Raw genomic sequence first — 27,703 nt, 5'->3', positions numbered from 1 at the left:
AGTTCCGCCTTTCCCTCCGCCCTTTCCCGGTGGCTGCTGCCGCTGCTCCCGCCGTCCGCCTGCGTCCGCTCCTGTGGCGGCGGTCGCAGCAGGCAGCATGGCGGCGGTGGAAGCCCGGGTGTGCGAGACGGCGGGCTGCAGCAGCGAGGCCAAGCTGCAGTGCCCCACCTGCATCAAGCTGGGCATCCAGGGATCCTACTTCTGCTCGCAGGTAAAGCCGCCGCTGCTCATGGCGCCCTTTGCCCGCCGAAGGGCGGGTCGGCGGAAAGCTTCGGCCGCAGAGATTCTCCCGAAGGGAGCTCGGTTCGAGCGGGGCCCCGGTTGCGTCGGCCTCCTTCCTTTCGGTTTCGACACTTGGGGGCTTCGGGACGCGGGGCTTTCCTGCGCCTGGGGGACATGCGGGGTGGTTGCTGCTCTGCCAAGGCAGGTGTGACTCAGGCTGGCTGGGCCCGGGCCTGTTCTCTGGCCGCCCGAGCACGTTTTGCTGGGAAGTGAGGGACTGAATTCAGAAGGGCTGCATGGTTTTGCCCAGATTTCTGCATTTATGCTAGTAGGGTCTCTCTCTCTCTCTCTCTCTCTCTCTCTCTCTCTCTCTCTGTGTGTGTGTGTGTGTGTGTCTGTCTGTCTGTCTGTCTGTCTGTCTTTCAAGTTTGCCTTTTTCCTATGGTTGTTGCTAAGAGAAAAAGCAAAACTGAGGCACTATCATTCAACCTGGGATTCGGTAGAGCAAAGGACTACAATGTCCATTCTTCCCAGTGATGTCACTTGTAGTCCAACACACCCAACTCTGGTTACAGGAAGAGCCCTAAATCTTTCTTACCGTCCCTCTTTCTACCTCCACCCCCAACCCCCTTTTTATAGGGTTTTTTTTTCTACCTTGGGGTTCACATGTCAGAATCTAAAGCAAGGGAGGGGAGATTCGTTTTCTTATTCATTAATATTAGGAATAGGCCCCATACATGCTGAAGGACAAAGCACTCAAAGGCTGACATCTCCCTCCCCCCTTTTTTTTAAAAAAAAAAAAAATCCGTTCTGTCATCAAGATTCACAAGACAGATTTTGGAGAGGAAAAAAACAAGGGCTGTGTTCTTCCAGTCTGTCAACAAGTGATTGTTGTTGCACTTTGGATATTTTAGTTTATTGCCGAGGGAATTTTGGCCAAAACTTTTCCTCTAAAAGCAGCCCACAGGCTAAGGTTTTGATATTAACTGTAACAAGTTTCTGTGTCAGATTTGAAGAAAATCAGGCCTTGGCACCACAACTATTCTAAATTTTCCAATGTCTTAGGGGATCCTGAAATGCAATCATAATTAGGAGTGATTCTGAACATGGGCGGCCTGCCTTGTCTTCATTTAATATCGTGGCTTTGTTGCCATAGTTCAGCTTTTAAAATCAGGTGAGCCTTCTTTTTTAGAAGGAAAATCTTTTTCCCTTTTCCAAATTTCTGACATTTCTGTCCTCCATGTGGAGTATTCCTCTGAATCAGCCTCAGCTTTTGGTGACTACATGGGCATATCCATGTAGTTTTACTGAAACTAATAGAGAAATAATTTGCCATGATTTTCTTCCAAAATGGTTTTTCAATATTTCAGCCCTGCTAAGAGTTCTTGGGTGTCTTATTGGTACACCACCCAGGTACCATGCTCATTTGAAATTAGCCAAAGTCATCTAGTTGAGCTACCTGAGCTGGCTACAGAAATTTGGGGAGTAGTTATAAGGAAGTGTCCTTTTTTTCCTACTCAAATCATATTTAAATATAAGTCTGATTTATTTATCTAATTTTAGGATCCTGATGTTGCTTGCAGTTGGGCCTGAATTCATATTAGTACACACTAGCAAAAGCATAAACTATAGTGTATAGTGCATAGTGTAAAACACATGCAATGTCCATAATGAATGGCATGAGTGTGGAAACTGAGGAAAATTTGTGTACGTATGTAATAAATGCTTGTTTTAAACCTTACATGGTCTCTGTGGTATTCATACAAATATATGTTTGCTAGGTTTTGAAGGAAGAAGCCTTTTGTAATCTTTTTTGATGATAAATACTTTAATTGACTTCCAGTTAAATGTGCTGGAAGGCCACAAGATTAGACTCTGCTTCTGTCAGGTTTTTAAGGTTTATGATGTATGAAATCTATTTGATTATTTTTCTTAAGAAATTAATGCAAGAAAGCAAGATGGAAAAAAATTGAAAAGGCAAAAGGCAATTGAAAAGTTAATGACCTCTGTGTCATTAACAAATTAATGTTTGAAGGTGATGAGAGTTGGGAGGAAATGGAAATGGGAACATCTTTGTGTTGTATTTTTGCTCTTGTTGCAAAGAGCAATAGTTTTACAAATTATGAAGAAAGTCAGGCTTGCTTTTAATAGAACTGGGTCGAGGGAAATATTTGCATAGGAAACGAGGTTGAATCAAGCATTCAGAATGTATTTTTGAAGGATTAAAAAAAGATAGATGTGGAAATGTTGCACATATGAGAAATTCAGCTGCCCACCTTTTTTTACTGGTGCTGTGGAGCTGCCTTTTGCAGTGACTACTCCAGGCTAAAGTAGGCTCCTGAAAAACAGGATTGTAAGAAGAAACCATCTATATGTTGCCTTAGGGCAGTGATGGCGAACCTTTTTGGCACTGAGTGCCCAAACCGGAACCTGCGTGCATGTGCACACGCCAGAAACCTGAAGACCAGCTGGCCGGCACACGCATGCCTGTTTTTTGGGTGTTTTTTGGGCCATTTTCAGGCCATTTTTCAGGCCATTTTCAGGTTGGTTTTGGCCTGAAAAACGGCCCCAACACACCCTGAAAATGGCCCAAAACAGGCCATTTTCAGGCCATTTTCTGGCGCTCCAGCACCTGGGAAGACCAGCCGGAAACCAGAAGGGCAGCTGGCGACGGTGCATGTGCCCACAGAGAGGGCTCTGTGTGCCACCTCTGGCACGCGTGCCATAGATTCACCATCATGGCCTTAGGGAATGTAGGATTAGCAATGGTTGGATCTCCTCTTCATGATTTTGCTAAATTTTTGTTTTGAGCTGCATGAAAACTTTTTATTTTTTAATGGTTGGGGTAGATGTGATGGTGAGTTCTGTACTATTTAGCAGTGCTGTGAATGTTATCATTTAGGCTCCAGGAAACTATTTTCCGTTTTGAAATGCCAAAATTTGTTTATTGTACTTTTTACAAATTTATGTCCCATCCCCATATATTGGCTATAAATGCCCATATAGTCACAACAAATATTGCCATAAAAGACTCAGAATTGCCTTGAACTGAGAGATGGGTGGCAAATAAGTTAAATAAAAAAGATACGAAAGGGCTCCATGTTTCCAGTCCAAGACTAAACTAAGATATGTTTTTAAAGTGCTTTAAAAACATATATTAGGCTTTAAAACATATACTACAAATATATAAAAGCAATATTAGACATATATACTTATATGTCAAGTGGCTTTTGAGCCCTATTAAAAAGAAATCCAATTAGTGTCTGCTGTTTGAACTGAAGTGCAGTGAACTGTAAGGAAAACCTATTTTCCTTCATCTTTCTAGAGTGTGGTTTATAACCTGTGGAACTGTTTTAGCCATATAAAGTTAATCTGTTTCAAAGTATTGCTAAATTTATATAATTTGCCTTTTTAGGAATGTTTTAAAGGAAGCTGGGCTACTCACAAATTGCTACACAAGAAAGCAAGTAAGCAAGTACACCCTTTTGATTTTATCATATTCCTTTACAATCTATTTTGTTGATGGTGACATCAAATCATCCTAAAATCAATCTGTAATAACTGTTTGGTTATTATTGTTGTAATAAATGTGGGTTTGCTGTCTGAGGTACATCATACAAGGATTCATAGAGGACTGAATGGTCTTTTATATAACAGAAAAGGAAAAAAACCCAGTCTATGTGTTGCACTGAATAATGGTTTGCTTAACTATGGTTTATTGAATTTGTTGAATTGGCTGTACTAATGTACACATAGTTGATAATTCAGAGCAGCTAGATTCATATAACAGAAAGGGAAATATTAATCAATCTGGATGACAGAGGAAAATGGTTTAAGTTATGATTTTCCTTGATTCCTTTTTTTAATTACTATATAAATTTTCTCAATTTTTTATGGAAGAACATTCATACACATGGGAAGCCACAACTGTAGCTTGCAGTGGTACGGTCATGAAAGTGATCTGATACTTTAATCCCTTTCTTAAAATATTTCTGATTTCTTTCTAGATATTTTATGGACAATGCTTTTTACACATTAGTAGATTTCTATGTCTAAATGGGACCTTGGACTTTAGTTTCTGAAACAGTTGTGCTTCAGGAATGGTGCAAGACGTGGCATACAGGTAGTCCTCGACTTAGACGATAATTGAGCCCAAAATTTCTGTTGTTAAGTGGGACATTTGTTAAGTGAGCTTTGCCCCATTTTATGACCTTTCTGGCCACAGTTGTTAAGTGAATCACTGCAGTTGTTAAGTTAGTAGCCCAGTTGTTAAGTAAATCTGGCTTCCCCATTGACTTTGCTTGTCACACAGTCACAAAAGATGATCACATGATCTTAGGACATAGCAATGGTCATAAGTATGAGTCAGTTGCCAAGTATCCGAATTTTGATCACATGACTATGGGGATGGTAACTCAGGTTGTAAGTGTGAAAAACGGTCATAAGTCACTTTTTTCATTGCTGTTTTAACTTTGAACAGTCACTAAATGAACTGTTGTAAGCCGAGGACACCTGTGTTTAAAAATGAGTTCAGGGAGACAGAGGAACTGAAAAATAAAGACACAGTATGATTGGAACAGTAGAGTTTTGATAGTGAATCTATTGCAAACAGGCAGGACAAGACTAGGCTGGTTCTTTAGTACTGATTTGGATTTATTTCTTTTTTATAGCTTTTTGGCAAAAATGATCTTTATACAAATAGTATCTGAGTTAGATTGTACAGGAAAAGCAAGCAGGGTGGGAGGGCGGAATTTAAAGCTCTAAAGAGAGTGGAAAGAAGTTCCATCTATCCATCTAACTTTTCAATTTCTGATGTTCGATGAAGTTTCTTAATTAAAATCAGTAATGATTCTACTTTTGTTTTATAGAAGACGAGAAAGCAAAACGAGAAGTTTCTGCCTGGACTATAGATGGAGACATAAACACAGATCCCTGGGCTGGTTATCGATATACTGGGAAACTCAGGCCACATTATCCACTGGTAAATAGGGTGAAATAACTGAAATGTGTCACTTTGTTCAGTTTTTCCACCAGTCAAACCACAGGAAGCTAATTTTTTCATGATAGTTCTTCCAGTTTGAGAATGTGATTGTCCAATTATTTTTTTAAAGATGTGTACATGTTAAACAATTTTGATAATTATTTACCATAATGTATTTAAATTACAATACATTATTTTAATGTATTTAAAATATCCTACTATCCATTAAAGAGAGTTTTATGGAAGCTAACAAATTCTATCGTTTGTCTTTCATGAATCGAGTCCACTTCCATGAAGGCTTATACAGGTAGTCCTCAACTTACGACAGCAAATTTATGTTACTGAGTGAGAAATTTGTTAAATGAGCGTCAGATTTCGGTCTAAAGCATGAGGAAAAATACCAAAGAACACAGTCTTGAAGTGTAATGGTTTATTTCCCTCACGAACCCCCGGCACTAACTGATGTTCATCAACTGAAATAAAAAGTCAGGACTAACCGTCCAGTTCCCTCCCCACTGTTTAAATCTTTCCCTAGCCCCACCCATTCACCCATGCACGCCCCCCACCCCTCAGGCTTCCACAATCTGGGTCACTTGAAAGCAAGCAGGGAATCTAGCAGAGTCCAAATGCCAGCCACACGCAGCGCTCAGGTGTCTGCCCGTTTCTCAGCCACATGGCCACCTTACAACTGTTCACAGCAATTTCATCATCGGCAATGGGTCAGCTGGGTCTGGCTTGTCCTCACCCATCCAACCGTCGGTTTTGGCATGGGTCCGGCAGTCCGGTTGGTGTAGTGTGCCGTGGGCATTGCGCTCACCAGAAAAGGCAGTCCTGGCTTCTTCATTCCCCGCCGGAATGGCAGCCCTGTGCCTCCAGGCACACCAAGGCTGACAGTGAGTTTTGCCCCATTTTACAAGTTTTGTTGCCACCTTTGTTAAGTGAATCACTGCAGTTATTATATTACCACAGTTGTTAAGTGAATCTGGCTTCCTCGTTGACTTTGCTTGTCACACGGTCACAAAAGGTGATCACATGACTCTGGGACATTTCAACTGTCATAAATATGAACCAGTTACCAAGCATCTGAATGTAAATCACATGACCATGGGATGCTGTGATGGTCATAAGTGTGAAAAATAGTCATAAGTCACTTTTTTCAATGCCATTTTAACTTTGAACAGTCAGTAAGTGAACTATAAATCAAGGACTACCTGTATAAATTTAAGTTTATTAATCTCTAAAATGCCATAAGATTTTTTGTTTCTCGACAGCAATATGCTGTCCCTTTTAGAAACATAGTACTCCAGTACAGGTAGTCCTTGACTGACAACCAATAATTTAGGGACCATTCAAAATTACAGTGGAAATGAATAAAATGACTTATGACTATTTCTCACACTTATTACTGTCACAGCATCTCCATGTTCACTTGATCAAAATTCGGGCACTTGGCAACTGGCATACACATTTACAACAACTGCAGTGTCCCAGAGTCATATGATCTCCATTTCCAATCTTCCCTGATGACTTCTGACAAGCAAATTCAATAATTGCATCATTTGCTTAAAAGCTGCTGTGATTCGCTTAACAACTCAGACAAAAAAGGTTGTAAAATTGGGCAAACTCATTTAACCGCCTTGCTTAGCAAACAGACATTCTGATTCCAATTGTATTGTAAAGTCAAGGACCAGCTGTATATAGAACAAAGGAAACATTAGTCATATCTGTTTTAGTGGATAGTCCATAATAGAAGATTTGGGTTTTATTCTGCAAATATTTTCTCAGCTTGGAAATGACTGTGCATATAAACAGCAGCTCAATTTGATGAGAACAAATCAGGCATTTTAAAATATATTTTTAGAAGAGGTCTTCCAACTTCATATAGGCTCTGGAAAAAAAGTATTTTAAGGCCTTTCTAAATCTTGACAGGTGCAGATAGTATAGGGAGTGACTAATAATGTATTGGTCAGTATATAAGGGTGCATGAATTGGAATAGACATGGTAACAGGTCAGCCAATGGGGACTGTTTGGTGACCCAGATGGCTCAGAGCCTGGGCATGGCTTAGGTTCACTGATTTGTATATATATGAGTGCTTCTGTGATTCTATAGTTCTGTGATTATTGATTCTGTACTTCGGGATTCTGAGTTCTGGTTCTGGCTTCTGCTGTATGATATTGTATATAAAGAAGTTTCTTATATAAATGAATCCTGCTGAATTGTTTACTTGTGTACTGGTTGGATTGCTGAAACTCTAATAGGTTATGGGCCCAGAGCACACCAGACACAGTAAGACTGAACTGTAATTAAGCTGAAGGACTCCCTGTGTTAAAAAAGTAAAAGGAAGAAGGCAGAGAAGCTTGCAGGATAGCTGTTGAATTCAAAGAGAGCTCTCTGCTTCAATTGGGGCAGAAGAATTACATTATTTGGGCTGCAAAAATGGAATGCTTCCTGAAGGCTGAGAAGCTCTGGGATATTGTTGTTAATCCACCCCAAGGGCCATTAGCAGCAGCAGATCAAAGACAGCATGATAAGGCACTGGCCTACATCATCTTAAGTTTAGAAGATGAACAATTCCTGAATGTAGCTAATTTAAAAACTGCAAAAGAGGTTTGCTGAAATTAAGAAGTGTGCATGTGAGTGTGTCAGCATGCAATATTGTGCAATTATCAAGACAATTATACAGAGCCCGGTTGCAACCACCAGACAATGTGGAAAGGCATTTGCTGCATATGCAGATTTTATTCATTGAGTTGGAACAGAGTAGAATGCAGATCCCTGAATCTCAGAAGGTACTGTTGGTGTTAAATAGTCTTGATGAAACATGGGACATTGTTTCAACTGTTTTTGAGTGGAAACAAGAACAGGATTTAAGAAAGGAGGCTCTTAAAGCCTGTTTGGTTTCAGAAGAAAACAAACACCATTTTAGAAAAAGTCACGAGGAGAAATTCCTGAGATGGGGCCCAAGGAGCAGAGAGAGAACAGCAACAGATAGCATGTCTGCAGAGACTAGATTAACAGAAGAGACCAGATTACAGCCCAGCAAAGATTTTCTATAAAGAAAGCAACAGAACAGCGGTGTCTCATTTGTGGTGATAAGACTCATTTGAAGGAAGACTGTTTACAAAGAAAAGATACAACAGATGGACAGGCTGCTGTTGCAAACGTTGGTTATTGTAATAGCAGAGACAAATGATTAATAGACAGTGGGGCAAGTCAAACAATTGTTAATAATTCTAAATTGTTTTTCAGAATAGATCCAGCTGGAGGAGATGCAGTAGCCTTAGCAAATGTCCAGAAGGATAAAGTCATTGGAAAAGGCAGTGTGGTGATTCCATGCCTGAAGGAAAAGTTTAGTAATATATTATGTGTGCCTGAAATGGAGCATAATTTACTGAGAGTCTCTAGTCTAGACCAAAAGGGGTTTGAGACCACATTTGTAAATAGGAAGTGTCTCACAAAGAGAAATGGGAATGTATGTGCATAGGGCATAAAGCAGGATAATCTTTATGTGTTGCAGGGACAAAAGGTTCAATGTGTCCAAACATTTGGAAATGTGACACATGATTCATGAGATCATCTCTTGCACAGAAAACTTGGCCATACCAGCTTCAGAGTTTTGCAAAAGATGCAACAGTTTGGAGAAGGATTAAATTTAAAAGGGTGTAAGGCATACTTGGACTATGCAGTATGTAAGTAATCAAAGTCCGAGGCATTTCCAGTAAGCAAAAGTAGCACAAGGCAGACAAGAAAGGGTCTAGAGCTGGTACATGCAGATTTGGTTGAGCCAATGCAAGCCAAGCCAGTTTGGGAGGAGCAAAGTATGCGCTGGTCATTGTAGATGACTACAGCAGATTTGGTTTTTGCTATTTACTAAAGAGTAAAATAGAGGTGCTACAGAAATTTAAGTAATGGGTAAGCTTCATAGAAAGGAGATATAAACAAGTATGTCAGCTGCAAACTGACAGAGGTTCGGAATTCATGTCAGCAAGTTTTTAGTCGTGGTTGGGACAGTTAGGAATAAAACACAGATGCACAAATCCGTACACAGCAGCTGAGAATGGCATGGTTGAGAGGTGCAATGGTGTCTTACAAACAATGAAAGACTCACTGCTGGAGGATTCTGGTCTGAGCAGGTCATATTGGTGTGAAGCCATGTTGACTGCTAATTATTTAATCAATAGGCTGTGGAGTTCCTCTATTAATAATACTCTGTATGCAGTGCTATATAGGAGAAAGCCAAAGGTAACTTGGTACATACAGCTGTTAAAGGATTTAAACGTAAAAGTAGCAGTTTTATGTCTATTCCAGTCATGAAGGGAGGAGTGTCAGTATATAAGGGTTCATGAATTGGAATAGACATGGTAACAGGTCAGCCAATGGGGACTGTTTGGTGACCCAGATGGCTCGGAGCCTGGGTGTGGCTTAGGTTCACTGATCTGTATATATATGAGTGCTTCTGTGATTCTATACTTCTGTGATTATTGATTCTGTACTTCGGGATTCTGAGTTCTGGTTCTGGTTTCTGCTGTATGGTATTGTATATAAAGAAGTTTCTTATATAAATGAATCCTGTTGAATTGTTTACTTGTGTGCTGGTTGGATTGCTGCAAACTAATAATATTAAACTAGGATTAATTAAACATAGTTTTTGAATAAACCATAGTAATTTGCTTTGAATGTAGCATTAAGCCATAATGTGAACTCATAAAATAACCACGTAGAGCGGACTGACAAATAATTCAGTTCCTGCCCTGATATAAAGACTGCTAACAGAATGTTTAGGTTTTTTGCTAGGAGATGAACTCATGTACAACAGTATCTTAGTCTTTGAAGAAATACTAACTTGAAAAAATAATTTTCTGTTCTCATGGGTGCAGTGGCTGATTATGGTGGTAATGTAGCTGGTGATTGCAGAATCAAAAAGGAATGTAGATAGAATAACTTATATTCCGTATATTAGAGCAGTACGTCCCTCCTTCATTACCTAAACCATTTACCAGAAAGTCCTTTTTACCACTTATCAGAAAGTACATATTTAAATGTCCCTGTTGTAATTAGATAATAATTCATGTGAAGAAGCCAAAAAAAAACTTATACCCAGTACTAGACAATTTACCCAGGTTTGGGAAGCACTGTATTAGATTAATACTAATTAAAATTTGATTTGCTTATAGTTCAGAATTAAATCATGATTGTGCTTCCAGTTATGAAGACAAACCATGGTTTAAGTTTCTTTATTACCTGCTTCCATTTTCTCTCCGCTCAAGCAGTCATGATTTAGTTACAGTTATATTATTATGCTGGGCTCTTCTGAGTCACAGTTATAACTATGGTTTCTCAAATCATTGTTACTTGCAAACCTATTTCAGAATGTGTTTTCTGTGTCTTCTAAAGGCTTTTATGACCTCATACTTGGGAACATAGGAAATTGCTTTACATAAATAATTGCCAATACTTTTCTAACAGGGTGGATTTGATTTAAATCATGATATCAAATCCACCCTGTTGGAGACAAAGACAAGTGCACACAAATGTCCTTACTAATGTCTTTGCCCGTTTGCAAACTTTAATAAAAATGAGAACTCCTAGTCTGTTGTCTTGCTGGGTGAGTCTATAGAAAATTTGGAATACTGGCTCTGTATAGAAGCTGCAGTTCTTAGTGCAATGATTTGAAACATCCAGTTTAAACTAGAATTTTTTTAAACAATTAGAGCAACAGGCTTCCTGCAGTGCTTCCGCAATCCTTAAAGGCAAGGGCATGTTATCTTGTTGGGGCTTGTTATTTCAACTCAAAAAGCAAGGAGACAAAAATGCATATCAAAATATAATTGAAGCAGTACACATTTAATATTTTTTCCTTTTGCCACCCTAAATATTACAGTTCAATGGAAGGTTTTTGGAAGGCTCACATAATGCCTTGGGAACTAATGTGGTATCCCATTGTTATTCAGAGTGACTGAATTCCCTTTTGCCTCTTAACATCATGTTGTCAAACTGAAACGTCATAAATATACAATTACTTCAATAGCTATAAAAAGGAATGGTGAAATTACTGGAAACTTGGCTATTGTCCAAATGACTATTTTTTTAAACGTTTTTATTTGGGTTTCATTCCTATAGCTCAGGATTTTTAAGATACAGCCACTTCAGATAAATCCTCATTAGAGGAAGAGAGATGGGATTGGGCAACTTGAGTACTAAGAGAACCCTATTTCCTAAAGAGTTAGACTGAACCAGAAGCAGAAACAGTATTTCCTTTGTCTTTTGAGCCTGTAATTTGAGCATCTAAACTAGAAGAACTCTCTTGATTTCCGAGCCCAGGAGTTCAATGTGATTACTAGGTTTCAGACCAACATACAGAATGGTTTAAAGATAGACATCTTGGGAGGGTTACTCGGGAGATGAACATTTTTTTCTCTAGGGTGCACAAGGCTTCATGGAGCTAAGGATCCCCAGAGGAATGTGATTGGAGCTCAGTGTTGATTCTTCTTCATCCACTTCTTGAGAGAAAGGCTGAGAATTGCTAAGGACATTTGTGTGCGCTTGTCTTTATCTCCAACAGGGTGGATTTGATTTAAATCATGATTTAAATCACTAGCAAAAAAGCTTGATTTAAATCAACTTGATTTACATCATAATTTTTAAAGAGCAATTGTCATCTCTGTCCTGCAGCAGCAGCTCCTCTGACCCGCTGTTGTCTCACTGACAGTCCCATTCATTTTAATGGGATGCCTGGTGATGCAACAGGGACACAACAAGGTGAGGGACGTGGCATGCAGCAGGTGAGTGGATGCCCGCTAACAGGCGCTCCCATGACTGAAATGACAGGTGCTCTTTAAATGTGAGGATTCCTGCTTTACGGTAGTTAGAATCTTTAATATTATTTGCAAACAAAATGAAGGTTTCCTATTTAACTTGCAGAGCTCGGATTCATTGAATGAGTTTACCAAAAATGTAAATATTGCAGAATATACAGCTGCATGCTACATAACTAAGCTCCATTTCATGCTGGATAAACTAAATTATTGATGTATCTTAAATAGAAAACTATCTTTAGATAGATTTTTTTACTCCAAAAACATTTTATTAAAATAAATTCGATAAAAAAAAATTAAAAAAACCCGATTAAATTTTTAAAAATCCTTTTTTAATTTTTTTTTTTAAAAATCATCGATTTTTATCCACCCCGGTCTCTAATTCCTGGTTCCAGTTCAGTTTCTTCTCTTTGATTCCCCAACATCTGTTCCACTTGGATTATTGTCCTCTTTTTAGACTCTTAGGCTGACTCCCAGTTACTTTTGCTGACGTCTCCCATTGTTGTGTTTCTTGTTATCTGACACCGGCTCATCAAACAACACACTTGGCTTGCGGCTCTTGGATGGGAGATTTTAATATATGCCTTCATTTGATTTGAAAATATCCATTTTATAGTTTGTTTTCTAGCAACTGTTATCCACATTCAGAATGACTAAGCTAATAAATATGTTTAAACAGATCTTAATTGTGCTTTATTTAGATGCCAATGAGGCCTGTGCCGAGTTACATTCAAAGGCCAGATTATGCAGATCACCCCTTAGGTAATTATAGGCATAGTACAACTTTCATTTGTTGAGCCTGTGATTAATTTAAACTGTGTTAACTATTTCTTTTTCAGAATGAGTATGTCTCGAAAACATTTGGATGTATTATGCTGCAGGTTTGGTGACTAGTTGCTTTAGAAAAACAACAACAACAACAACAAATTTCAAGCAGAAGTGATTTTTTTAAAATTTCACAAACAAGCATTAGCCATCCTTCTGTTGGGTAACACACATTTGGTCACAATATTTCGCCAGATAACTCTGTCAAATGTTTGAGAAAAATTAAAGGGAAGTTCAAATAAGAAGACGTGTTTCTTCGTTTTGCTCCTGATTTATATTTTACTTTTATTAATACCCTTTTATCTTTTAAAATTATTTCAGATATAATTGCAGGCTTTATGTGCAAAACCTACCATTCTGGAATGGAACATTCTGGTACCGACATTTCAACATCAGAGCATTCCAAATTTTCATCTGGATCCAAGCTGATCAAACCATATATAAGAGATCAGCACTGCCCAACTAGATTGGACCCCTAGCCCACCTAGTTCAGTAATCTGTTCTCACAATGACTAACCAATTGCACAGGAAAGCTCTCTAGTCTTCCAGTAGACCAGGGATCTCCAACCTTGGCAACTTGTGGACTTCAACTCCCAGAATTCCTCAGCCAGCAAAGCAAAGCAAAGATGTCTGAGGAATTCTGGGAGTTGAAATCCACAAGTCTTAAAGTTGCCAAGGTTGGAGACCCCTGCAGTAGACAGTCTTCAGAAGCACTTATACTGCCATCAAGCTAATAGCCATTGATCCCAACTCTTAGGAATCCAACCAGTAGCCAGGATTAAATTTTGTGATAGTGAGTTCCAAAGTTGAATGGCTTATTGTGTAAAAAAAGAATTCCTTTAGTCAGTCCCAATTCTTTTAAGATTCAATTTCAATGGGTGACCTCTGGTTCTTTTGGGAAGGAGAGTAACGCTTCTCATTGTTCTTGTTATCCACATCGTAGGTATAATTCAATCATGTTCTCAGTTGTCTCATTTCTAAACTAAAAAGCCCCAAATATTGCAACCTCTCTTTGCAGAGAAACTGCTCCAGCCCCTTCATTATCTTCTTCTGAATCTTTAGTTCCACTGTATCATTTTTAAGGTGTGGTGCCCAGAACTGCACACATTATTCCAGATGTGGTCACACCATTGATTTATATTAACCATTGATTTATTTGTGAATGCTGTGGTAGTTTACTGGAAGTAAATCTTCCACAGCATTTGCATGCAACCAACATGCATTTGTTTCTAAAATTTATTGTGAATAGATACCATTTCCCGGTATAATGTAATAGTTGAAATCTGGGGCTGGAAAAAAGCAGATTTAAATTCCTACTGAACCACAAGCTCTGTAGTGATTTTTGAATAATCATCTCTCAGCTCATTGGGTGTCATTGGGATAAAATAAGAGGACAGCTTTATAAGTTTTCTAACCTTGAGCTTTCTGGAGGAAACATGGGAGATCAATCTATTAGTTATCATAATGGTAATAATCCTTTCTTTTAGGTATGTCCGAGTCAGAGCAGACCCTTAAAGGAACTTCTCAGATAAAGATCCTTTCTTCAGAAGATATAGAAGGGATGCGAGTTGTGTGTAGGGTAAGTTTATATTGCACAACATTAGTTAAAATGAAGTGGAATCTAAAAGGAAAAGTCTTTGTATGCTTTCCTCTGAAAATTTAATTACATATTTATATGTATTTATATTTATTCCATGTAAATTATTTGTCATTATAAATAATTTCTGTTCCTTTATCTGCAGCTTGCTAGAGAAGTCTTAGATGTTGCTGCCATGATGGTGAAGCCAGGTGTAACCACTGAAGAAATAGATCATGCTGTTCATTTAGTAAGGATACTTTGATGAGGTTCTATTTTAGTTACCATATTTTAAAGCTTAGATTCTGTGTTTAATTAAAAAAAAAATCCAGCCTACTAATGTCCTGCATAGTTAGGAGTGGCTATGTAACATTAGTTCATAGATTCCCAATATTACACCTGTAGCACCAGTGCATTCCTGAGACTTTTCTGCAAACCTGCCAGACTCTGTACTACCTGACTTGAGTTTCCCCTAATACTTAAAATAATAAAAAAAAAAAACAGGGAAACTAATATGTTGTCAGGCATCATGTGTATTTTAAAAATGCTAAAAAGGTAAAGGTAAAGGTTCCCGTCACACATATGTGCTAGTCGTTCCGACTCTAGGGGACGGTGCTCATCTCCATTTCAAAGCTGAAGAGCCAGCACTGTCCGAAGACGTCTCCATGGTCATGTGACTGGCATGACTAAACGCCAAAGGTGCACGGAACGCTGTTACCTTCCCACCAAAGGTGGTCCCTATTTTTCTACTTGCATTTCTTACATGCTTTTGAACTGCTATGTTGGCAGAAGCTGGGAGAAGTAACGGGAGCTCACTCCGTTACGTGGCACTAAGGATTCGAACTGCTGAACTGCCGACCTTTCGATCGACAAGCTCAGCATCTTAGCCACTGAGCCACCATGTCCCTTTAAAAATGCTATTGGGTCTCAAATAGATCTTTGTTCCAGGGAGAGATTAATTGTCTAATCCTATATAGTTGATTTTAGTCCATCTTTCAGAAATTATGCGTGCTTAAAATTGCTGCGTTTATTAAAATTACACTTTGGAATATTTTTGAGTGAAAAGCTTATTTAAAATTCTTTTCAGGCATGTATTGCCAGGAATTGCTACCCATCGCCACTGAATTATTACAATTTCCCTAAGTCTTGCTGTACATCAGTAAACGAAGTCATCTGCCATGGCATTCCAGACAGGCGACGCTTACAAGAAGGCGATATTGTTAATGGTAGGAAACATCAAATAAATATTTTCATAGGAAATAGAATTTTGGAAGGATATCGCCATTGGAGAGAGAGTTTATGTAAACATCTATCCAATGATGATATCCTTCCAAAATATTAGTTTTGTTTTGCTTTGGGGATTACCAAACTCCAAAACATATGCTTTATTCTTGATATTTTAAAAAACTCTGCTGGGGAAGCTTACTGGTCATAGTGCATTCATCTCCTACTTGGTAATTGTATACAGATGCAACCGATTAAGTTCTTTTTGTTTCTTTTCTACAACTTTTATATTTGTCCAGAATTAAAGCCTTAAACCTTTATAACAATTCCTTTCTTTAAAAAAAAGTCTCTGCATCTTCCAACTAACTGTCCCTTTTGGTTATCAAGCTTCTTGAGAGGAGCCTGAACTGAAAATGGGAGTTTTGCAACTGGTTGTATACATAAGAGACCCTTGAATGTTTACCAGTCTGAAAAACAATACTTGCATTGCCATAGCAGATTGTAAATTATATTTACATGCTGAGGTTATTGCTATTTCTTCAGATGCCTTTTGGTAATCACCATGAGAAACTTTTAATCTGAACTAACAGGACCTTTTTATTTTTTAATTCCTGATAATTCCACATTAAACGAGGAGGCTTTTGATTACCATGTTGTTGGTATAGCAATTTATATTTTCAACTAATTTTCCAATATTCATATGCAATGCAGTCCGAAAGTCTGCTGACCCAAGTGTGAGACATCAACAGTCAACTTGTTGCATTTTGGACTAGTTTTTGTTTTGTCTTCAAAAGCAACCCAAATAAAACAGATTATTTTGACTCAACGGTGAGGTGGTAAGGACAGAAATAATCACCACTTGAGCATCCTTTTGCAGAAATGTTTGCATTTGGTTCTCACCTGTAGCTGGGCAAAGGCTTTCCTTGGCCCAGTTTCTATCTCAGTGATGGCTAACCTTTTTTCCCTCGGGTGCCGAAAGCATGTGTGCACGTGCGACAGCATGTAGGTGTGTGCCCACATCCATAATGCAATGCCTCCTGCGCGCCCCGCCCCCTGCATATGCACGCGCGACCCCCACTGTGTTTCCCCGCCCCCTTACGCGTGCACCCCCATACTCCCCCGCCCCCTGCACATGCGCATGTGCCCCCTGCCCTCCTGTGCATGCGCGCACGTCTGCAGGGACCTGAAAATAATCTGGCCAGTGGGAGGGGTGCGCACATGCGCGGTGGAGTTGACAGGGCAACAGCTCGCGTGCCCACAGAGATGGCTTTGCGTGCCATAGGTTCGCCATCACTGCTCTATCTGATGTTTTAGGAGGAGCTTTCAATCCAGGAAACCCAAGATTCCAGATAAAATCTTTCAGGGACTTAGAATCACATCAGACACTAAATATGAAATTATACTGGCTCTAGGTAATTTTTGGGATAAACAAGTCATTTTGTCTTCCTGGATTTCATCTGAGTCTTAATATCGTTTCCCTCCTAGAGCCTAGCACCCATCAGATACTATACAGCTGAGTGTCATCAGTATGTTGGTGATTTCTTGCCTTAGACTCATGGTTTATCTTTCCTAGTGGTTTCATGTAAATGTCAAATAAAATAGGAGAAAAAGAGCCGAGTCCTGGGGCACGCACATGATGCTTTCTGATTTTGTGATGTGTTTTTGATATTTGATCTGTAGCCTTGTTAGGATTGCAAAAACAGACTGGAAAATGCAGTGTTCTTTTTGTTTCTTGTAGTGGACATTACTGTTTATCGTAATGGTTATCATGGGGATCTCAATGAGACATTTTATGTTGGAGAAGTTGATGAGGGTGCAAAACGATTAGTTCAGACAACATATGAATGCCTAATGCAAGCAATTGATGCAGGTAAGAGCTTTCTGAAACCTGTGCCTGATTTTCTTTTTTACACATTATAGACAGAAGATCGGTTATATTGAGTCTTGCCTCCCTTAAGGAGTCTCTCTCAATCAACATGCTGCACTGTTCCAAATTGCTGTAATTTTATTCCTTTTGGTGGGGATGACTGGTTTATTCAAAATGATTAATTTTAATAGCACAATAAATGGCTTAAATAAAGTTTCAGAAAATTGATCGTTTCCAGAAGCACTGGCTAAACATTAATGGAATGTCAAGTTTAGAATTCTTTGCTGAATGTCTAACAGTTGCAGTCTGCTTCTCTTGTAAATCTGTGTCCTCGCATGTTGTTGACAAATTAAAAATGTTTTGAGGCAGAAAGTGAAAATGAATTGATGTAACATAAGATGAAACTTAATCATCTCTCTAGGCATCCTAAACTTGTAAAATATTCATTTACTGGAGGCAGTTCAAATTCTCCAAAATCCAGGCAATGAGCTTGCATAACAAAAGAATAGATTAAACTGATTATCAAAATTCTTCCCCTGAAGCTTTAGCATTTGCAGGGAAACTAATACTCATACCTAAACAGGACACAGAGGTTTTTTTTATGTTGCCCAAGGAATGATTAAATGGCTGGATTGAACACTATGCTACATGTTTATTGAAAATCCATAGTGGATTAATACATAAATAACACTTTTCTCAACAGTTAAACGCTGGAGAAAACTAGAGGAAATTTTCTTCTCTTAAAGCACAAACATGTTACTTGTGGTAATTAAAAGAGAAAGAGTTAAAAATATTAAAGAGTTTTAAGAAGCAATACAAAAGAGGCATACTTGCCATGATGTTGGCTTGCCTACCCTAAATATTATGACTTACAGTTTGAAAGCTTTGTAGCTCTTCCCTTTTCTTGCCTATAAGAACCACCGTGGTTTTTGCAAGACCCTATTAAAACAATGTTCAGTAAAACAAGCACATTAAAGTAGGAGCCTGTCATGCTAAACTATAAACAACAACTGGATTCACCCGTCACCCTAAGCCACAGGTTGAACCTGGCCAGAGGTCCATGTTTTCAGCATTCTTTGTCATTTGAGGGCCAAGCAGATGCCTTCAGGAGGCTCAAAAATATAGAAGGGGAATGATAACCAGCAGTTGCTCCCTAAGATTTGGCAAATGATGCTCCTCATGATTTCAGAGGTAATATAACAGCCATCAAGTCCAATAGCTGTTTATAGCCTGATGCTCCGTGACTTTATCCTCTTTTAAAATTAAGCTGGTGCCTGCCACCCTATTTAAATACAGCCATCCCACAAACAATGCAAACTGCATTATGCCATAGTTGTAGCTGTGGAACTATTGTCTGAAAAGTAGAAATGATACTGTCTTTGTAGCCTGGGCAGCTAGTAAGCTTGTTCTCCCCGAGAGTATTCTGTTGAAATGTTCTGTGTGTCCAAACTTGAAACCTTTACATTTGAAAGTATTTGATCAGAAAACTTCCTTTTCTTCCTCCCCCCCCCGCCCCCGTATCATAAATTCTGAGCTCTTGTGTAATTCTTTGAGAGAGAATGTGTACATGCGCAAAAGAAGAGAATATGTGTATAAATACCGATCGTTGTTTTCATTGTGATTTCTAAATGTATGCATTGCTTTGCAGTAAAGCCTGGTGTACGGTATAGAGAATTGGGAAATATTATACAGAAACATGCTCAAGCCAATGGGTTTTCAGTAGTTCGCAGCTACTGTGGACATGGGATTCATAAGCTTTTCCACACCGCTCCCAATGTGCCACATTATGCCAGTAAGTATAAGCAATACCTGGTGTTGGGTTGCTAGCAATCAGTAAACCTGATCGTTTCCTACGTTTCTATAGCTGGTGACCTTAAAAGACAGTGAAGTTGGCATTGGAAGTGACATTCACATATCTGTCTCAGTCTTACGAGCATTTTAAAATGGGTTGGGAAGCAGACAAGCTAATTTTATAATCAGAATACTGTGGTCAGCACCTTAACTGGCCGAGCCAGTTAGTATTGTTGTGGATGTATTCTTGAAGGGTGGCTCCACAAACAGTATAAAGGTAGTCTTTGACTTATGACTACAATTGAGCTTAATTGTGGTTAAGTGAGATATTTGTTAAGTGAGTTTTGTCCTGTTTTAAGACCTTTCTTGGCACAGTTGTTAAGTGAATCACTGCAGTTGTTAAATGAATCTGGCTTCCCCATTGACTTTACTTGTCAGGAGCTCAAAACGGTGATCACGTGACCTTAGGACACAGCAACGGTCATAAATATGAATCAGTTGCCAAACATCTGAATTTTGATCTCGTGATCATGGGGAAAGGTCATAACTCTGAAAAATGGTCATAAGTCACATTTTTCAGTGCTGCTGTAACTTTGAACGGTCACTAAATGAACTGTTGTAAGTCAAGGACTGCCTGTATTTTAGTAATTTGAACAATTCTTCCTGCTAGCCCATTCTTTCCTAGTTAGCCTGCCTGCCTGCTTCTCTTCTCTCCTAGTCTATTTAATAATTCAGATTGATTGGTGGAAGTGTTTCTCAGTAGAGTATGTGGAGAATGATGGATAGTAAAATGATAGTTATCCTGTTGTAAATCTTACTACAAGGTCAGATGCCAGTGAAGGATTTTATACTCATTTCTTTGGTAACGGGGTTATTATATCATGGGGTTTTCTGTGTTTTTAATTATTCTTGTAAGCTGCTCAGAGTCACTTGTATGAGATGAGCAAGTACATAAACCATATAGCTAATTAAATAAAATACCTACAACACACATATAAGTGAATGTCTTCTATTCTTGTGCAACTGTAAATACATTATGAAGTTATATTGCTTTTATTGAAAATAATGAAATTTTCCCACATTTGCTACAGGTAGAATCAGGGCTTTTATAGGCATAGTTAGTTTAAAGACTGCTAACATAGGCCAGACTGAGAAATGAGATGTGGATATACATATCTCGTACTTTGTCTATATCCGTGATGGCGAACCTATGGCACGCGTGCCACAGGTGGCACGTGTAGCCATATCAGTAGGCATGCCAGCTGAGCTCTGGTGCGCATGTGCGCGCCGGCCAGCTGATTTTCGGGCCTTCTGGGCCCACCAGAAGTAGGGAAACAGGCTGTTTCCTGCCTCCGGAGGGCATGGGGAAGGCCCGTTTTTCTTTCTTACCTGGCTCCAAATCCTCTCTATGCATCTGCGGAGGGCCAAAACAGCCTTTCCCACTCCTCGGAGGCCCTCCAAAGGCCTGAAACGGCCCATGTCCCAACTCCCAATGGGACAGGAAGTGACTTTTTTGCTGTCCCCAGCCTCCAGAGACTCCTAGAGAGGCTGAGGACAGCAAAAAACGTCACTTCCTGTCCCACCGGGAGTTGAGAAATGGGCTGTTTCAGGCCTTTGGAGGGCCTCCGAGGGATTGAGAAAGGCTGTTTTCGCCCTTCCCAGATAAATAGAGAGGATCTGGAACCAGGTAAGAAAGAAAAACGGGCCTACAAGGCCATCACGTGCCAGGAGCAGGGGGGGAAGTGGGGGGGTTGCGCGCACAGGGCGGGCCGCATAGAATTATCAGTGTGGGCACACACGTACGCGACCCTCCCCTGCCCCCCCTCTCCTGGCACGCGATGGCAAAAAGGTTAGCCATCACTGCTCTATATTCTTTCCTTAAAGTAGGGGAACAACTCATAAAACAATGGTTAATTGCTTTAAAAGGGCCAGGCTAATGCTATATCTTGACATTTCTGGAACTTGTTACATATTTGCCATGGTTTGATGTAGTTTCTTGTTCATTTCCTCACTTGTAGAAAGAAGGTGACTGTATTAACCCTTTTGTGTAACACCAAGAAGGTCTTTTCCTCTGTCAGTTCTGCATGAAATTGTTCAATGCAGATGGAAATCTCTTAATTTTATAAGTGGAGTAGCTTTTATAGAAAGTTTTAAATACTAATTATTAAATTGTGGGACTATTTATCTCGTCCCTGCCCTTTTTCAATATGTACATTTTAGCAAGTATATACACTCACTTATATGTGTATTCTAGGTATTTTGTTTAATTATTATATGATTTATATAGTCGCTTGTCCCATGAAAATGATTCTGGACAGTTTACAAGAATAGTTTAAAAAAAACAACAGAAAAACCAATGACATAATAACCCCACTTACCAAAGAAATGAGCACATTAGCAACAGCATGTATACATTTATTTGGGTGGGAAGGAAATCACTAGAATTGATTTTAGTTAGGATTGGCAGCTGCAGGTAGGGAAGTGGAAATTAGAAAGGATTTTTGTAAATTAATTTTTTTCTATCTACTTTTTGTTTTGGGTGAATTATTTTATACTGGATCCAGCTTTCCAAACCTCTATCCAAAGTACTTTATAGTAAATGAAAGAAAAGAAAGGGTTTTTTAAAAACTGTGTACAACTACTGTATCACTGTGGTACTTTAGCGTTGTCTTGTATTTTATTCCTGTCTTGTCTGTGAGAATTGATCATTTCCTGATAACATTTTATTGTGCTTCCCAGAAAATAAGGCTGTTGGAGTAATGAAGCCTGGCCATGCATTTACGATAGAACCAATGATCTGTGAAGGTAATATGCTGTTATGAATCTAAGGAATTCTGTTTCTAACTAGAAATTTCTTGAAATTAATTTGGGAGCTATATGTATGAACATTTCCTAGTCACTGGTGAACTGCTATCTTGTAAACAAAATATATTTCAAATGTTGAGCAGAAATCTTGCTGCATATTTTTGCATTGTTACATCTTTTCTTGAAGGTACAAAATATTATATCCTAGGTTGTTTTTATGTTATGCTTAAACTATCTTACAGTCTCTCTAGTCAGCTCATACTAATTTCTAAGAAATCCGTAGTTGCAATTTGCTTTTTAAAAAACTGCACAATTGAATTATTAAAATATACCTCTGAATGTCATGTATGTAAATAAAATTATAAGAGAGCATCATATTTTTAAAAAAAAAATATTCCACAAATTGAAAATATTGGATCCTTTTGCATATTTTTTCATAGAGATAATTTGTTAAAATTTGTTAAAAAGAACACCGCTTGGGGGGGGCGGGGCGAAAGGCCTACTAAGCAGGTGTATACAAAAGTATGAAGGCTATTGCTTAACACATTGTAAGCCGCCCTGGGTCTCCGGAGAAGGGCGGCATATAAATCGAACCAATAAATAAATAAATAAATAAAAATATATAAAAACTGAGTAATTGAAAGAGTGCAAGGAAGCAGAGACAATAAGGATATGGAGCCTATAAATGGTCTATATTACCAGGATAATACCCAGAGTAGAATACGTGAATAAAATTTGTCCAGATAGCAAAACTATTCTAATGATCAGTGTACTGGGAAACGAGTTTTTCCTCATGGTTATTAAAATAAACTTTGGGAAAAACATGAGCATTAGCTAAAAGATCAACCTGTGCTAAAAGGTTGTCTTCTCTTAGAAATTGATTGAAAAATAGCTTCTTAACAGCACCAATAAATCATATTATGTTGGGGCCATTCTTAGAGGGTGAAGAACAATTGCCTGCCAAATTAGAGGAGGAGGGGGCTATGTATTCGCTTTTCTCCAAGATGATTGTAGGGGAGAAAATAGCAGGGTTATCGGCTGTAATATACTTCCAGAGATGTTACTTAATGAAAAGCAGGCCAAAATTCATTCATTCATTCATTCTCTCTCTCTCCCCCCCCCCTCTCTCCCTCCCTCCCTCCCCCCCCTCCCTCCATCTCTCTCTCTCTATATATATAAAAAGCTGGTTTTTCTTTTTTAAAAAAAATGAACAATTGAAGTTTTTCTTTTTGTAAAAAAAATGAACAATTGATGAGGCTATCCCAAAGGCGCTTTTCCAAAAGACAACTGGAGTTTCTTGTTTTTTTTCTTTGAAAACATTTCGTTTCTCATCTGAGAAGCTGCTTCTTCAACTGAAGAAACTTCTTGGATTAGAAGTGAAATGTTTTCAAAGAACAAAACCTTTTGGAAAAAGCACCTTCGGGACAACCATAACTGGATGTTTGAGAATCTCCATAGACAATTGCAAAAGCTGTTATCTGTTGTGTTATGTTCATTCTCGGTATTGAATTTGTTTTACGTTGTCTTCATTAGGTGGGTGGCAGGATGAAACCTGGCCCGATGGCTGGACGGCAGTTACCCGAGATGGCAAGCGGTCTGCTCAGTTTGAGCACACACTCCTAGTCACAGATACTGGGTGTGACATCTTAACCCGGCGGTTGGATAGCATTCGTCCTCACTTCATGACCCAGTGCTAGTATAGGCCACGTGACGACCTTGACATGAGCATTTGTACTATGCATTTTACTAATGTACAGGATGGAAGGGGGATTTTATCACCTGTTTTCTTGTCATTGCCTATAGATAAGGGAAATGCAAGTCTGCATCGTACAACTTGGAAGAATCTGATGCAGAGGACCCCAACACTGTTTGAACTTTTAAAAAGAAATTTTCAAGTAGTACCCTTTTGTTTTCCTTTCCACCCACCAAAAGAAAACAACAGCAAAAACAAAAAGCTGGGATTCAGATGATTTTTGTCACTGCCACAGTTGTCAGGTGGTGTACCTAAGACAACGTTTTCATGGTGAATGTGAGAGCTTACTTTAGGTTTTGAACTTTACTTGTTCCAAAGGCAATCCCTGCTTAGCTTGTGCTGCAAAGGCAGTTTTAAACAGGCTAGGTTTTCAGCTGTTTACAACTCAGAGGTGGCATTATATACTACAAAAATGAAACTAGTACTGTGTACTAGTCCCTCTAGAATCTTGCTGCCTTTCCTTCTAACCATTTTGGTTGCCTCTGTTGTAATTATAAATAGAAGTACAATAACTGCTAGTTAATGAAGAGAGTTTGCCTTTGCCCAGGGGTTCTCTGTGAAAAGCCGTGAAGTGAGGCAGGGAGGCCAAAATTACTAAGATCCTGCCTAGTTTGAGCTTTTATCAAATTACAGCTTTAAAATGGGTAGTGCTTGACAGCCAATAAGGTTCTAAAATTTCACTAGTAAAAAAACTTATTCCAACTGAAATAGAAAAAAAAATACAAAGAATTCCTGTCTACCATGTATAGTAACATTTGTGACTTTATATGACTTCATTGCCATGATCAAATGTTTGTCCACTGTAGGGCTCACTTGATTTCATCACGGTACCCCAAATGATACTTTGGGATTGTGGCATGCAGCTGTCAGGAACTGGATCAGAAATGGTCACTTTTTAGTCCATAACAACTGAAATCAGCTTCACTGCACATTAAAGAGAAAAACTTTGCCAGTGGTAATGAGAACTGAGCCACAGACAGGAAAGTAAGATATAAGGCTGCATGTTTCCCACGGCACATTTTATCACACAATTATTTTTCTGAAATGTTCCTAGGCATTTGACAAACCAGGTGTAGGTGCTATTGCAACTGGCCAATGTGATATTTCATGAAAAGGAAGCTGTTGTAGCAAAGATAATGCCTTTGAAATGTGCAAGATTTGGACAGCCCTGGAAATAATTCATCTTTCCCCAAAGGTCCTTAGACCAGCAACAGAGATGATAGTATGATAATGTCCCCTCATACTTTATATGAATTGGTTATACAGATTTACCATAGTTGATGTCAGGGAAGGCTTAATTTTGTTGGCCAGTGGCTGTTTCTATCTAGCATTGTATTCTGTAATGAGAATGATTTCTCAACCACATTTTTTATTCTGGTGCCTACTTCATCCATAGTGTGGAAGTACAGCAACAGAAATGAAGAGAAATAAAAGTCATGAAATCATGGGCATAATATGCTCATTTCTGCTCTGTGTTAGTTATAAAATCATCGTAAGCGGTTTAAATGATCTCTGCTTCCATCAGCAGCATCTGACTTTATTGTTCTTTGGAGGCTTAGAACAGGTATGACAAAAAGGGTAACTTATTTATTGAAAGGAGATTTAAAGTATGGGTGGTTGGCCTACAGTTTGTTCTTTTTGTGTGCATGCGTGTAAGAAATGCAGTTGTGACAGAGCAGCTAAATGAAAGTGCTTTTGTTGCCCTGAGAGTCATGCTTTGCTTATTCTTCAGGTGCCTGGAAAAGACATTTGTGGGGGACAGAAGTCTTTAAAAAGGCTGATTCTAGAAGAGTTAGAATAGCAAAGGGTGTATAGGTAGATATGGCACATTGGTTAATGAAGATTTGGCAAAGGAGCCCAGACAGAAGACTGCTGAAATGTCTGGACTGCTGGAATTTCATGGCTTTTAAAGGAAAGCTGAAGAACAGTGTACCTAATTGAGCATTGCAAAGTTCCAAGAGGACAAAGTTTCCAGAAAGTGGATCTGAATTTTAAAGCCAGAATGATGTGGCAGAACATTGAGGTACCTGAATCACAAGGAAGGAAACCAGCAACAAAGGGAACTAGGCCAAGGAAGTCAAATGGTGTCTTTGACCAGTGGGTAGAACAGAGAAGCCACCAAGTTCAGATAGGGACCAACAGCAGCAGAGAAAATGTGCCAGATGAGGAAATATGTCATTCATGCACCACTTTTGCTTCTAGAACCAAATTTTAGATATACTTCAATGCTGACTTCTGATTTTGGCTTTATTTTTATTAGATTCATATATTTGAGTTGAATGAACCTCAGCTGGATGAGATAAGATATAAACCATGATTTACAAGCCTTTGGTTGGTTTCAAACAACCCCCTTAAAGCTAAAAAAATCAAACTATAGTATGGCTTGATGTGATAGTTGGAACTCCAAAAGAGTTTCTAATTAGAACCATGCCAATTGAGTCCTATACTTACTGCACCACACGAATTAACCTGGTTTCCCACAATGATAGTCCAAAGTGTGCTCACCACGTTCACTCCCTTCCATTTCTCGAATTTTTTTTTTCCAGCAACAGCTTGAAGCACATTAAATACCAAGACATTTTTAGAAAACAAATTATAGCTGCTCATAGACTATAGTAACTATGTTGCCTCAGATGCAAAAAATTAGCCTCACTGGGTCAGAGTATTGACTCTTATGACTCTCCCTGACATTTTGGTTATGGTAAACCAGCTACCTCCAATGACCCAAAACAGTAGTTGGCACTTACTTTGAAGTACATTTCTGGTCACTGCACAATGGGTCCAACAGTCCCACCTTTTGAAGAGGAGGAGACTGAGAAAGTTCATCTGGTTTAAAGGTTGAAATGCAGGATAATTTTACTGCACGTCTGTTACATGTAGTTTTGCTATTCATATCCATCTTTACCAGTTACTAGTTATGCTAACTGAGATGAACCTTTTCACTAGGACAGTGTTTCTCAACCTTGGTAGCTTGAAGATGGGTGGACTTCAACTCCCAGAATCCCCCAGCCAGCGGTGCTGGCTGGGGGATTCTGGGAGTTGAAGTCCACCCATTTTCAAGCTTCCAAGGTTGAGACAAACTGCTCTAGGAGATAAGAAGCTTTAGGTTCCAACTGCTACTTAGAAGACATGGAGTTAACCCTTTCCTCCCAAATCTTTCTGGTAACCAGAAAGGTGGTTTGCAGTAAAACGAACCACCATTATCTCAGCTCATTTGTGAGAATGCCCCATAACATTTTCAAAACTCCAAACATGTTTAACATTCCAGAAAAATAAGGAACCTTTGAATTGTACCCTACATGTAAAAAGAAATATCCACACCTAAAATTACTGTGCAGCAGTGGATTTAATTAGAAAGGTGAAACCCAGTTCTAATTAGCAAAAAAAACAGTTTCCTTTATAATCTTATGGAAACAGCTTTTCAAATCATCTCGGTGATGTCTCAGGCCCTTGGAACTGTCTTATGTCATAGGGAAATCTAGAAATTATGTGAATTGTGGTCGCACGCATTGGCAGTTGGGAAGGCTGGAATGCAACATATATTTCTGAGCAAATATCAGTGAAATATATGAGTATGGGTAGCCTAGATCAATTGATGGGACTTTTCTGCTTATTGTTACTCCCCCCCATTGAATAAAAGCTATAATAGGTCTAACTTGGAGTTGTGTTATTTATTCATAGGGTTAAATTGTTCTTGGAAACCACAGCCTATTCACGCAATCCATTGGTTATAGTAAAACTTTTTTTTTTTTGCTTGTCTTTCATTGCCTCTATTGAAACAAACCAGAACTACCGCAGAATTCCTGAATAATTGGTAAATCTGAAAGGGGAAGAAAAACCCT

General features: G+C 38.9%; 1 protein-coding gene across 1 annotated transcript; it reads left to right on the top strand.

Moving 5' to 3' along the window:
* METAP1 (methionyl aminopeptidase 1) lies at nucleotides 1–27,516 on the top strand. Its single transcript, XM_070948222.1, has 11 exons — nucleotides 1–211; nucleotides 3,638–3,689; nucleotides 5,091–5,203; nucleotides 12,722–12,782; nucleotides 14,333–14,424; nucleotides 14,588–14,671; nucleotides 15,509–15,647; nucleotides 17,384–17,515; nucleotides 19,161–19,304; nucleotides 22,043–22,108; nucleotides 23,642–27,516. The coding sequence occupies exons 1-11, from the start codon at nucleotides 98–100 to the stop codon at nucleotides 23,803–23,805; spliced, it is 1,161 nt and encodes a 386-aa protein (XP_070804323.1). The 5' UTR covers nucleotides 1–97; the 3' UTR covers nucleotides 23,806–27,516.
* Nucleotides 27,517–27,703: the final 187 nt, after the last annotated feature.

Source organism: Pituophis catenifer, unplaced genomic scaffold (assembly GCF_029215685.1).
Source record: "Pituophis catenifer annectens isolate HBS135680 unplaced genomic scaffold, rPitCat1.0.hap2 SCAF_8, whole genome shotgun sequence".
In the NCBI taxonomy this organism is placed as follows: Eukaryota; Metazoa; Chordata; class Lepidosauria; order Squamata; family Colubridae; genus Pituophis; species Pituophis catenifer.
This window is presented reverse-complemented; position numbering and strand designations above follow the sequence as displayed.